This window comes from Portunus trituberculatus, chromosome 14 (genome assembly GCF_017591435.1).
Source record: "Portunus trituberculatus isolate SZX2019 chromosome 14, ASM1759143v1, whole genome shotgun sequence".
NCBI classification, from domain to species: domain Eukaryota; kingdom Metazoa; phylum Arthropoda; class Malacostraca; order Decapoda; family Portunidae; genus Portunus; species Portunus trituberculatus.
The window spans coordinates 13,150,501-13,164,183 of NC_059268.1; the positions used below are offsets into that span (position 1 = coordinate 13,150,501).

Consider the following 13,683-nt stretch of genomic DNA (forward strand, 5'->3'; position numbering starts at 1 on the left):
TAATGAGCTCTGAGCTTGCTCCGTAGGATAACGTCTGGCTGTCTCGTCAGAGACTGCATCAGATCAAACAGTGAAGCACACACACACACACACACACACACTGGATTATGGTTTGTAATGAGGAGGAGTCTTTGGAAAAGATTATTGAAGATCAGAAGAAGGATAAACAAGATTTGAGGCAGATAGTGGTTAAAGTTATCAGGTTAAAGTTATCAAGAAAGTGGAGAAACTAGTTAGAAATACTGTGGAGAAGTATAAACAGGTTATTGTATTTGGTCTAAAAGAACAAAATGTTGTAAATAGAAAGGAAAGAGAGGAAAAGGAAAAGAAAACATTGAATAATAAGGAAGGTGGCTGAAGAAGATAGAGGTACAACAGAAGGAGGATTTCTTCAGAATTGGTAAATTTGAGACTAACAAAGTTAGACTGATGAAAATCAGGTTTGCAACTCAGGCCCAGGCAGAGTTTGTCTTAAATAGATCATGGAGGTTGTCTGGTAATGATGAATTTGGCAATGTCTGAATAAGAAGGGAACATGATGAAGCAGAGAGGACTAAAAGAAGATAAATGATTAATGAGGCCAAGCAAAAAAATGAATATAGAACAAAGGAGGAAAAAAAGAGTCAATTTTACTGGAAAGTGAGAGACATGAAAATGTTAAAGAAAAAGCTTCCAGGAAACTAAGTAAAGTATTGTATACAAATGTTGATGGAATGTTGTCTTCAATGGTGGAAATTAATGAGTTGCTAGGTAGAATTAAACTGGATGTTATGATACTGACTGAAACAAAGTGGAAAAGTGAATGGGAGATTCCTGATGTTGGTGTTTTCTTTTTTTCTTTTTTATGTTAAGGCCTATAGTGCCTGTAGGCTCACTTGAAGAGTGTATAGGAAGCGCTGTTCAGCTTACGCCCATTAGTGGCGCAGGCAATTTTATTTATAGTGGTACCAATATTAGGGCCCATATCACCACCCAAGCTCATCTTGGGTGTAACCACCTAGAACCTGGGTATCATGGTGACATGTAGGTAACATTAAACCACTCGACAAATGGCAGTGTTTAAGGCTGTACGTGGTGGGATTCGAACCTACGCGTGGATGTCTGCCCGATCCCACGCTCACCACCTTATCCACTACGCCACCATCTCCCTTATCCATGTATGAAGTGTGGATGAGAAATAGAAGAATTAAAGAAGGTGGAGGACTTAATGTGGAGGAGATAATTAGAAGTGAAGGAAATTCTGAGATTTTACAGGTAATAGTCTCAGGTACCAATGGTAAAAATGCAAATTATGTGGGAGTGTAGGTACCCCCAAAGAGTAATGTTTGGGGAAGGGATGAGCACGATGATATGTTGGTGAATGTTTTAAGAATTTTAGAGGAAGTGGTTACGAAAACTTTAATGTGGTTATTGCAGGTGATTTTAATTGTCAAGTGAACTGGGAAACGATGACACCCAGTGGAGGTGAAAACTTCTGGAGCAATAAGCTTTTAAATTAGTCAAGAGAAAACTTGTTGACTCAATGGGTTGATTGTGATACTAGATTTAGACGAGTGATTCACCATCGAGGCTTGATTTAGTGTTTACCAAAGATGTGGACAGTATTATAAATTTGCAATGTGAAAGTCCCTTGGGTAAAAGCAACCATGTGTTAATGACGTTTGATGTATTAAAAGAAAATGAGACCATAAATGAGGAGTATAAGGTAAAAAGACTTAGATATGCTAGAGCTGATTTCAGGAAATTGAGAAAATTCTTTGCTAAGCTGGATTGGAGTGATTTTGAGAAGGCTGAGGATGTCCAAGATAAATGAAATAAATTTTTGAAAATTTACAACGCTGCAGTCGGGAGTTTTGTACCTAGAGGAGGACCTGGAGCCAAAAAAGTGAAAGTGTGGTTTAATGCTAAATGTGTAAATGCCAAAAATGACAAGATTAATGCTTGGAATAGATGGAGGAAGTGTAAAACTGAAAACAGATGGGATGAATATATTACAGTTAGAAATGAATATGTCAAGACGATAAGGCTGGAGAGAAAGAAATATGAGGGCGATATAATTGACAAGTGTATAGATGAACCCAAGTTGGTTTTTGGACACATAAATAGTAAGATGAAACAGAGAGAAGGGATAACTAGGCTTAAAGTTGAAGACACAGTTTATGAGGAAGCATGTGATATGGCAGAAGTGATGAATGTATGTTTTAGTTCTGTCTTCACTGAGGAAAGAAAGTTCAACCCTGATGGTGAAATTATTAGATGTACAGTATATAACTCATTGAACACTATCTCCGTGACATATGATGAAATTTTAAAAATGTTAAAGGAGCTTGATGTAAGTAAATCAATAGAACCAGACAGAGTGTCAAACTGGATCTTGAAGGAATGTACAGCACAACTAGCTGGAAAAATCCATAGTTTGGTGGTAACATCTTTGACGAAAGGTTTAGTGCCTAAGGATTGGAAAAGAGCAAATATCACATCAATATTTAAAGGTGGTAAAGAAAATCCTTTAAACTATAGACCAGTGTCATTGACCAGTGAAGTGGGGAAGTTGTGAGAGAGAGTGGTTAAAGAGACACATGGTTGGAGTGCTTGGGAGAGACAAAATATAATAACAAACTGTCAGTTTGGTTTTAGAAAAGGTAGGTCATGCTCCACAAATTTGTGATCATTTTACTTGAGTGATTGACGTCATTCAAGAAAGAAATGGATGGGTGGACGCGATATATCTTGACTTGAAAAAAAGCATTGATAAGGTACCACATCGAAGATTGTTATTGAAGATAAAGGAGTATGGAGGCATTGGTGGAAGATTACTTGAGTGGATGAAAGATTATCTTAATGACAGAGAAATGAGAACAGTAATAAGTGACCAGTGTTCATCTTGGTTTAAGGTAACTAGTGGTGTCCCACAGGGATCTGTGTTGGAACCACTAATGTTTGTTATGTATGTTAATGACTTGAGTGAAGAAGTTGAAAGTTATATAAACCTGTTTGCTGATGATACAAAACTGATGAGGAAAGTCGAAAATGTGAATGACTGTAGGGCTGCAAAGTGATTTAGATAGGATTAGTAATTGGAGTAAAACTTGGCAAATAGAATTTAACTTGAATTAGTGTAGGGTTATGGAGTTTGCTAAGAGAGAAAAGAGAATACGATACAACCATAATATGAATGGTGTCCTGGAGATATCGAAAGAGGAAATGGATTCAGGAGTGACTGTTACAGATTAATTGACTCCAGGCAAATATATAAATAGAATTATTAATGGTATGATGAATTCATTAAAGAGTGGGAGAGTGGCCCTTTCGTATCTTGATGAAAGAATGATTAAGAGGATATTGATTTCTGTGATACGACCAAAATTGGAAGATGCGGCGCTAGTGTGGTCTCCTCATAAAAAGAAAAATATTATGAAGTTGGAAAGAATGCAGAAAGCAATTACAAAGATGGTTCCAAATTTAAGTACTTTAACCTATAGAGAAAGACTGAGAAAACTGGATATTACTACACTGGAAGAGAGAAGGAATAGATGAGATTTGATACATCTATATAGAATGGTTAATGGTATGGAGGATGTGGATAAAGAAGACTTTTTACTATTGGACAAACACAGTACAAGAGGACACAGTTTAAAGTTGAAAAAGGGTTTTTGTAGAAGAGATGTCAAGAAGTATAGTTTCCCTCATAGAGTTGTGAACAATTGGAATGAACTTGATGAGGAGGTTGTAATGGCTGGGACTGTGCATACTTTTAAGGAGAAATTTGATAAAAGACATAATTTACTCCCCTCCCATAAACCACAACTACATAAACATAACTAGGTAAATACACACACACACACACACACACACACACACACACACACACACACACACACACACACACACCAGATATTATGTGTATAGTGGAGACTAAATTGAGACCGAATATACAAATAGATTGGTTTGGAGGGGGAAATTATAGAATGTGGAGAAAAGATGGAGTGAATAAAAGTAGAGGTGAAATAATTGTGTTAACAAGAAAAGACTTAATAGTGCAAAATGTGTGCCTTGGAGGAGACGAGGAGGAAGTGGTGGGTGTGGTGGTGACTGATGGAAGGCAAGATATCAATATTGTAACTGTGTATGTACCACCAAAAACAAGTGCATGGTCAAATGATCAGTATAATAGTATGGTGGAAAGCACATTGGAAAGAATGAGAAATGAAGCTGCAAAGAAAGCAAAAATGGTTATAGTTGGAGATTTCAACTGTAAAGACATCAATTGGGAAAAATTTGAAATGGGGAATGGTGTAGAATGGGGTGAGCAGCTATTAAATTATGCAGTGGGAAATTTGATGACACAGTGGGTGAGGCATCCAACAAGGGGAAGGAGGGGTGATGCCCCGTCGAGACTGGACTTGATATTCACAAAGGAGTAAATCTAGAAAATGAGATTGAACATGAGTGTCCTTTGGGGAAGAGTGATCATGAATTATTGAAATTTGAGGTAAAGGTGGGGTTCAGCAAAGACAATGAAGTTGGATACAAGGAGGAATGCCTAAATCATGCTAAGGGAAGCATTAATGGTAAATTACAGAAAAAAAACAGTTGATAAATTAAAGGTTGGAGATTATATATATGAAGATACAAGTGTCATTGTTGAAAAATTGAATGAGAATTTCTGCAAAGTATTCACAGAAGAAACACAATTCAATCGACAGATGTTACCTGTGACAAGATGGATGCAAGAAATTATAGTAACAAAGAGTGACATTGCAAAAGTTTTGAGTCAATTAGATGTTAACAAGGCAATGGGACCAGATGGTGTGTCTGGAAGAATGTTAAAAGAATGTCAAGAGCAGTTACTAGTTTAGATTTAACAAGAACATCTATCAACACAGGACAGGTGCCAGTAGAATGGAAAAGGGCAAATGTAGTACCAATTTACAGAAGTGGATGTCCCATGGAACCATTGAATTATAGACCTGTTTCATCGACCAGCATTATGTATAAGATATGTGAAGAAGTGATCAAAAGAAAGTGGTGTGAGTTCCTGGAAGGTAACCAGTGGAGTTCCCCAAGATTCGGTGCTTGGTCCCATCATGTTCCTGATCTATATAAATGACATGCCAGAGGGAGTGAGAAGTTATATGAATATGTTTGCAGATGATGCAAAGATTATGAGGAGAGTGAGGAATATGCATGACTGTAATATACTGCAGAAGGACTTGGACAAAATATATGAATGGAGCAGGATGTGGCAAATGGAATTCAATACCAACAAAAGCTGTGTAATGAGAATGGGTAGAAGTAAATATAGACCATATAAAGACTACCAGCTGGGGGGGAAGACTGTAATTGAAGTCAGTGAAGAAAAAGACTTGGGAGTGACTGTACAGAGTAATCTGTCTCCAGAAAAGCACATTAATAGAATATTTTTGCAAAACGTACAGCATGCTCCAAAGTAAAGGATGGGCATTTAATTACCTGGACGGGAACATGATAAAGAAAATATTGACCACCCTGATTAGGCCACAGTTGGAATATGCATCAGTAATTTGGTCACCATACATGAAGAAATATGTCAAGAAACTGGAAAGAGTGCAGAGGTTAGCAACAAGAATGATACCACACTTTAAGGAGGTACCATATGAGGAGAGGTTAAATAGGCTGGAATTAAGCATGTTGAAAGAAAGAAGAGTCAGAGAGGATATGATTACAATGTTCAAAATAGTACATGGAGTGGACATATTGGATAGGGAGAACCTGATCACGATGGTATCCAGTAATTACCTAAGAGGACACCCAAAGAAAATACTGAAGGATTCCTGCACAAGCGACATCAAGAAGTATAGCTTCCCATATCGGAGCATTGGTGCATGGAACAAACTGAGCGCGGATGTGGTGTGTGCGGCGAGTGTCAGTCAAATGAAGGAAAAATTGGACAAGTATGGACAAAGAGACAGGACACAGAGAGCTATGGCTCGGGCCCTGTAATCACAAATAGGTAAATACAAATAGGTAAATACACACACACACACACACACACACACACACACACACACACACACACACACACACACAATTTGTAAAATATTTGCAAACTTTGTTTTCAAATAATGCTTCTTGGTGTGGTGTGTGCATATATCAATTTAACAAACTAACATCCCCACACAATGAGATAGCTAGGACAACACATACACAAACACCCACTCACACAATCATACTCAGATACTTGAGCCTTTCTATACATATATTAATAAACCAAATATGCTGCAAATTTTCATTAATAAAATTATTTGATAATGAAAATTGAATGGATATCTATATCTAAAATTGAGCATTGAAGAATATAAAAATCTTACTGTCTGCTAACACACACACACACACACACACACACACACACACACACACACACACACACACACACACACACATATATATATATATATATATATATATATATATATATATATATATATATATATATATATATATATATATATATATATATATATATATATATATATATATATCAATAGGTAAAAGAACAAGTCAATAATTAAATATATGATATTGTTGACTAAAATTAATCACAATTTTTTAAATATCCTGCCACACAATCTGAGTTAGAGTTACAGTAGCACCAGATATATTTTTCAGATGGTCTGTAATGAGAAAACCTGTGATGACTTATGTTTTGATGGATATATTAATACACTAAGCAAAACTGGCACTGCAGCTAAGCCTCCAGCATTGAGGAAGTTTTATGTTCAGTAAGAGTCCTCAGCCTCCTCAGGACAAGCACTGCCATGTCTCTGGGATCATGCTGAAAAATAAAGATCACATATAAATCATAATGTTGGATAGTTCACTTCTCCCATTGATTTTGTCTGCAAGATAATGAAAACAATGAAAAATGAATGCAGGCAGCTATGCAAATACAATGAGGTGTAAGGATGGTGGGATGGATAAAAATGGGTAGCTACACAGTAATATGGTTCAGTCATCCTGAGAGGATGAAAAGTTAAATGATGGTAAAAATAAATATATGAGAGAAATTGAAGATCCTAATAAATAAAAGACAGCTGCATGGAAGATGGAAGGATAGAGTAAAGGAATATGAGATATATGTGAAAGATGTATTAATAAAACAAGAAACTTGAGATAATTTGGACAAAGAGGGCAAGTAGGTTTCCTACACTAAAGAATGTTACTAATGAAAGATGTGGTCAGCGGCAAAAAGTCAAAAAGGCACTTGAATGATCAGTCTTTACATGTAGTGCCAATGATGGTCTCTTGGGAAATTCATCTAGTCTGCATACTAATTCCTCAGTGTTTTTATGCAATTGGGTTAGCCAAGAAAATATATTTACCTGAAAAATGTGGATCCCTGCAGAGGTCATGATGATAAGCTCAAAGCAGCCATCACCAGTAACATCACAATATGCTATGGAGAGCACAGGACATGGCAGCTTTATAGTATGCACTACCTTCCATGCAGCAGGTGATTTCTCCTTCTCTTCCTCTTCTTCCTCCTCTACCAACTTATATACCAGCACTACCTATGGGAAATATGACATGATATCAATCAGGTTGAGAAAGTGGTAATGGAGAATGCTTCACTCTCACAATTCATCAACTTACTTGCCCATACGTGCCAACGAGCACTTCATTCTTGCTGTCATGGTCAATATCACAAACAGTGCAGCACAGCACTACATCGTGTGCACTTGACTCAGGTAAGAGGCAGCTTTCATGAGACCCCAAGAAGTCCCTGAAACACAACACAAATTTCAAGTATTATAAGTAACACATGTGCAGTACAACAAATGCCTTTTATATATTTTAGAGGCCTAGTTAGAAGAGGAATAGCATATTGTAGTCATAAGCAAGACCACAACACCCAGTAAGCTACTAGCCACACATACCTGTATATAAAGCAAGACTCCAATGCAGTACACACTGCTATGTGGACTGCATCTTCCTCACAGTCCTGGTGATCCTGCAATCTGAAAGCTGAAATACCAAACGTTAGTTAGTTAACTCTTTAATAGAACACGATCTTGTTGTGGTGAAGACACCTGATCTAAGTAGCTATACTAGACAACTACTACCATATTATATGCCGTTTCACTCATTCTGGTTTGTTTTATATTGCCTCAAACAAGGTAATGGCTAACTGTAATGCCTAAAAACTAAACGTAACCACAACACAGTTAGTAGCTACTTTGAAATAATCACCAATCAAAATTAAAATAAATCTGAGCTTTAGAAGAAAGATGCTGTGACAGAGATCAAATCCAGGACTCAGCATGGAAGGACAGTATGGTAAAGAATGAGCAATTAGTGCACTTCTTCCCTGAGCAAGATTGTGGGTCTTCCACATTTTGAACATTATAACTTTTAACACTCAAAAGCATAAACATGGTAACACAGTTAAGAGCCAATGTTCTCACCCACTCCTTGTATTGCTGACTGTTTTGGAATTTACAGCAAACAGAATTTTTACTTACTTAATAGGATACTAAATTGCGCGTGCAAATAGACAGAAATTTTACCATCATTAATATTAAAGGAAAAGAATATGGAATACAAAAACAAAGAAGTCTACAAAATATATCTTACCTTTGAGAAACTCAGGGACTGGCAGTGTGTTGTTCAGACGGAAAGTGTTGACTGTTGCCACAGGGTAATCCCATGACACTGACTGACTGCTGGTGACGCGTGGCAGAGGATCCAAAGTGACGCCAAACACCTCTACCTTCCCACCCTCACCAGCCACAGCTGATACACGTCTGTAACAACAAAAGTAATAAAAAAAAAAGTTTGTCTACTGGATGTCCAAATTATAAAATAGTACAAATAATGCAGCTGAATTTTTGGCATACCTCTTTTTATCTGGAGAATATAAGATATCCATCCACAGAGTGATTTGAGTAAGGTTGCTGAACTCGGGGAAGGATGGTGAGTCTCCTTCCTCCTCCTGGTAGGACACCTCATCTGAGTGGTACACATGGATGCGATGGTCACTGCCACTAAGCAGCCATACCGTCTGGCAAAACACATCGTCATCATCACTATTGTCAATGTTAATACTACTATATATATTTGATCAATATAAATGTCATTCATTATGGTGTAAATGTCATAATTATCCTTATCATCTTAACAAACAATATATGGATACAACAAAACTTAATGGCCAAATTTGCATAAAAGAAAGAAAATTTAAAGAACAAAACCAATTATGTATATACAGACATACACTGTAAAAAGTAAAGACTGATTTTATGTGGAAAAATGTATTACCTCCCATCCAGCCTTGCCATTAGTCTGTGTGTGGCAGAGGTAGTAAGGCACAAAATCTAAGTTGAGAGTAAGGCAGTTTTGAGACACCACCTCCAAGGCACTGTCTGAGTTCAGGTCCCAATCAGAATATATATTAAAGAAATGACTCTGCTGACCCTTTCCATCTTCTTTCTGAAGAGAATTGAAAAACTTACTACAGAAAAATTATAAATATAGGAACAGAAATAAAACTATACAAGAGTAGTTCAGGTTCTGTATACAAGTAAGAATTTAAACACACACACACACACACACACACACACACACACACACACACACACACACACACACAGTAGCTCAATGGTTAGAGCGCTGGCTTCAGAAGCCAGAGGACCGGAGTTCGATTCCCCAGCCAGGTGGAGATATTTGGGTGTGTCTCCTTTCACGTCTAGCCCCTGTTCACCTAGCAGTGAGTAGGTACGGGATGTAAATCGAGGAATTGTGATCTTGTTGTCCTGGTGTGTAGTGTGTGCCTAGTCTCAGGCCTATCCGAAGATCAGAAATAATGAGCTCTGAGCTCGTTCCATAGGGTAACGTCTGGCTGTCTCATCAGAGACTGCAGCAGATCAAACAGTGAAACACACACAGCAATCAGCCACTGCAATACATTGACAAACAAATTTGCATGCAAGGAACTTATATAACTAAAGACAAATGTGACAAAGTAACTTTAAAAGCTTGACTCGATCCTGTAAATATACAATTAGGCAAGGATAATTAAGTAACAACACACACATAACTTTCAGAAAGGCATGATGTATAACAAAAAGGGTTGGAAACATTTTGTCTTACCTTTATTATTGTGATTCCTATAATGAAATCTTCCTGAATGACAGATCTGTTCACAGCGTCAATGGACACTATTTCTGCCCCAGCTGCAAAGAAAGAACAAATAAAACTTCAGAGACCAAATACATACTTGCTTCTTCCATAACTTCATTTCTGCAGTTAAAGCAGTGATCAGATTTTTCAGAAAATCCTTTCTCAGTTTCTACATCCACAATATTACACAAACACTGCTCACCAGGTATGTAAGTGAAAGGGACTTCTCTCATACAGGGCCGCCCATTCTTGTATTCTAAACAATATATCTGTGAAAAAAAGTTAATGACCTGTTAACGGCTTTCTATTATTATTAGTTTCTTTACTGTGTCTGTCAATCCCAGTATTGGTGATATTGTATGTACTTGTAGTTATGGTGTAAATAAATTATTTAGGGTAAATCATGGCATAAACAGTTTGGCATATTTGGGTATTAGAAACAGTGGAAAAGCAAAGACCGAGGGAGCCACATTAGCAGCGAGCAGCCAGTCTGTTGATTGTTGTGTGACTGTGCCATTGCTACAGCAATTTTCTTAAGTTTCTTTTCCTGTTATCTCAATCTATATTTCTATTTCTACTCTTATCCTTGATCAACCTATCTCTCTCTCTCTCTCTCTGCAGAGAAGACGACATCATTAAATATTCCACTACCTAAACAAGTGAGTTTAAGAAAATACACATCGTCATAGAAATGCTTGCCTTTCTTTGTAGTGAGGCCACCAGCAGCTTTGTGTAACCCTGGGCATCTGTGAGGGGACTTAGGGTGTAAATGTTGCCTTGGGATGGTAGGCTGGAAGCAATAAACATCATCAATATCAAGATGGAAAGTAATGTTTAACAGATCATTGAGAATGTAAGACACACCACATTTGCTATCATACCTATTACAACATGAAATTTGTCCCACAAAAGATTTTTATACTCATGGCAAGCACACAGTGTATCCTACATTAAATATAAATGTTCTTACTGTATATGACATAGACATCATAAAGAATAAACCAGAAATACTGGTATAGGCACAATCACAATGTTCTTTCAGTGACATTTTCATAATACAAACAAGATAGGTAGTTCACCTACATAAAAGGCTAGTCATCCCACAGCCTGGACAACAGCTCCCTGCCCAGTCATTCACAATAACAACAACAACAACAAAAAGTTGACACAACAGGTACGAGAAGTGGCCCCTTCAGCTAAGTAAGTAGTATAGTATGTCGGTAAGTGTGAAAGCACTCAATGAACCTTACCTGAAAAAATGAGCATCTATGAAGTTTAACCCCTCTTTTTGTGTCACCTGTTTAGCTTTTGTCTCCATATGCTTTCTGAAATAGTACAAAACAATAACTGTGTTTAGTTTACGTTTGTCTACGTGGATAAAGATTAACATTAAGAATTCATGGGGAGGTACTTACACATATACTGCATTACTTGATGGAAAGAAAAAGGGGGCGTGGTAGGAGTCAATGCCAATGGTTAACCCTTATATTGCCAAGCTGCAGTTCATGAGCTCATGTCACACGCCACAAACTTTCCAGACCTTCTCGCGTCATCACCACATTCTATTTATATTCTCATATTTATATAATGTTATTATGCATATTTCATCATCAATACATAATGAAACGTAATAATGAAGCACTGTACTAATGAAGAAAGAGGAGAGGCAAAGTCGACTCAATATTTTTATCAAACTTCCGTCTTCGAACACAGCATTTCCTTCTCGTGCGTTCCTATCTTCCACAAACGCTTAAAAAAGTACCTATGTACACGTAAGATAAATTGTATCCATAAAGTAAAAATAACAGAAAATTATTGGAGCTGAAAAAAAAGAAAAGAAAGAAGAGAAAGAAATAGAAAATAAAGACAACAATATAGAAGTCTTCTTCGGCTGAAACGAACACACTGCCTGGGACGCATGATACCTACGCTCATTATATTAGGTTAGTTCCATTTCACTAGCATGTATTTGATGGATACTTATAAATATGATAATTATCTATAATTATGATTATGTTAGTGTGTTACTTAGTTTATCCTTTACATGCAGTATATAATAATGTAAATAATAATTGATGCTATCGCAACTCACACGGCCAGCAGAGAGAGAGAGAGAGAGAGAGAGGCTGGGGCAGAAGGAGAGATTCTTCGCACTCTCGAGAAATAGTAACTTTTCTTGGCTCGCAATGAATAACAATAGACAAAAAGCAAAAAAAAAACAAGTCTTTATTGTCTTACACATACCAGATACATAAATAAATAAATAAGGAAAAAAATATACAAATAGAAAAATACTGCCTGTATCATAATAGGTCCACAATTATTTCCTCACACAGACCCAAGAACTGCCAGCCCCATCCATTCCTTTCCCGTTCTTTCAGTCGCTTCACCTATTTCACACTGTCTTATTTTCCAGGAGGTTTATGGTGCAAAATGGCTTCATGGTTATATGACTGATCAGATGTCGATGAACCAATCAAGCCAGCCAACAGACGGTGAAGTCAGTGACAATGATACTTCGTCTGACTTGCAACTAATGACAACGACAGCCTTGACTACGCTTCAGGATGATGAGGACTCGGTTGGTGATAGGGAGTGGAGACGCCTGACAGGTGATGACAGAGGAGCAGTGCCTATATTCACTTTACTGCAACTCCAGGTCCTAAATACATTCCGGAAAATACTAACAAACCAATTGACTACTTTAATTTATTCTTCAATGATGCTTTTATTGACAAAACTGTCGAAGAAACAACTAGGTACAACGACCCAGTACTCTGAAGAAAAGCAAGAGTTCCTAGCCAGGCACCCAAACAGTCTGAATATGGGAATTGTACAGAAACCCACAACTGAAAGCTTCTGGGATACAATTCACCCAAGTATAGACACTCCCTGGTTTCGGAAACATTTTAAGAGAAACCGATTCCAACTTTTACTAAATTTGTTTCATTTCTACTGTGTCCAACCATCAGTCTTTATTTTTTCAGTCCTGCAATAACTCTCGAGTAGAAGATTAGTAAGTTTGATGCACATGACCTCCCTGTCCTGAACCCAAATTGTGTGTTCGATATGACTTGCTCCTCTTCTATAAATTTAACCCATTTTTCTTTGATAATTATTTCACACAGCTTCCCCAAAACACTTGAAAGTGACACTGGTCTGTAGTTTAGTGGTTCAGTTGCCTTTCCTCCTTTAAACATCGGTATTACGTTGGGTCTCTTCCATTCTAGAGGAACTTTCCTTCATTTATTGAACATGTAATTATTTCCCAAATTGGATCTAGTAGTTGCTCTTTACATTCTTTTAACCCAACCTGATACACTATCTGGCCCCATTGAATTTCTGACATCCAAACTATCCAATAATCTTCCAATATGTGCACTGCGATTTCCTGTAATCCTTGGCAATGCAATGTCCTATTAGATTCTGTGAAATCTTCTGAAGTGAACACCGTTTTGAAGCTCTCATTCATTATTTCACACATTTCCTTCTCTGTTCGGTATGTCTTCCTTCCTTTAATTATTT

General features: G+C 37.2%; 1 protein-coding gene across 3 annotated transcripts; it reads right to left on the reverse strand.

Annotated features, from left to right (window-relative positions):
- Positions 1–6,547: 6,547 nt before the first annotated feature.
- LOC123503452 (KICSTOR complex protein kaptin-like) lies at positions 6,548–11,868 on the reverse strand. 3 transcript variants are annotated; one of them, XM_045253216.1, is made up of 12 exons: positions 11,574–11,868; positions 11,409–11,483; positions 10,858–10,948; positions 10,361–10,427; positions 10,129–10,211; positions 9,298–9,468; positions 8,877–9,040; positions 8,614–8,783; positions 7,917–8,004; positions 7,633–7,762; positions 7,362–7,550; positions 6,548–6,814 (listed from the first exon to the last, which is right to left on the reverse strand). In XM_045253216.1, exons 2-12 carry the CDS (start codon positions 11,474–11,476, stop codon positions 6,728–6,730), a joined length of 1,308 nt encoding a protein of 435 aa, XP_045109151.1. In that variant the 5' UTR covers positions 11,477–11,483; positions 11,574–11,868; the 3' UTR covers positions 6,548–6,727. The 3 variants fall into 3 exon arrangements, with proteins under 3 accessions (XP_045109151.1, XP_045109153.1, XP_045109152.1); XM_045253218.1 differs by lacking the exon at positions 11,409–11,483 and having other exon boundaries at positions 11,574–11,867; XM_045253217.1 differs by lacking the exons at positions 11,409–11,483; positions 11,574–11,868 and adding an exon at positions 11,242–11,393.
- Between the last annotated feature and the right edge of the window lie 1,815 nt (positions 11,869–13,683).

What these genes read in the sequence shown, in the direction of transcription:
- LOC123503452 (XM_045253216.1), bottom strand. Translation starts at nt 11,476, where the DNA reads ATGGAGACAAAAGCTAAACAGGTGACACAAAAAGAGGGGTTAAACTTC. An exon ending in CCCTTTCACTTACATACCTG is followed by an intron (nt 10,212 to 10,360) that starts GTGAGCAGTGTT and finishes CTTTCTTTGCAG; the next exon opens with CTGGGGCAGAAATAGTGTCC. An exon ending in TAGGAATCACAATAATAAAG is followed by an intron (nt 9,469 to 10,128) that starts GTAAGACAAAAT and finishes AATTCTCTTCAG; the next exon opens with AAAGAAGATGGAAAGGGTCA.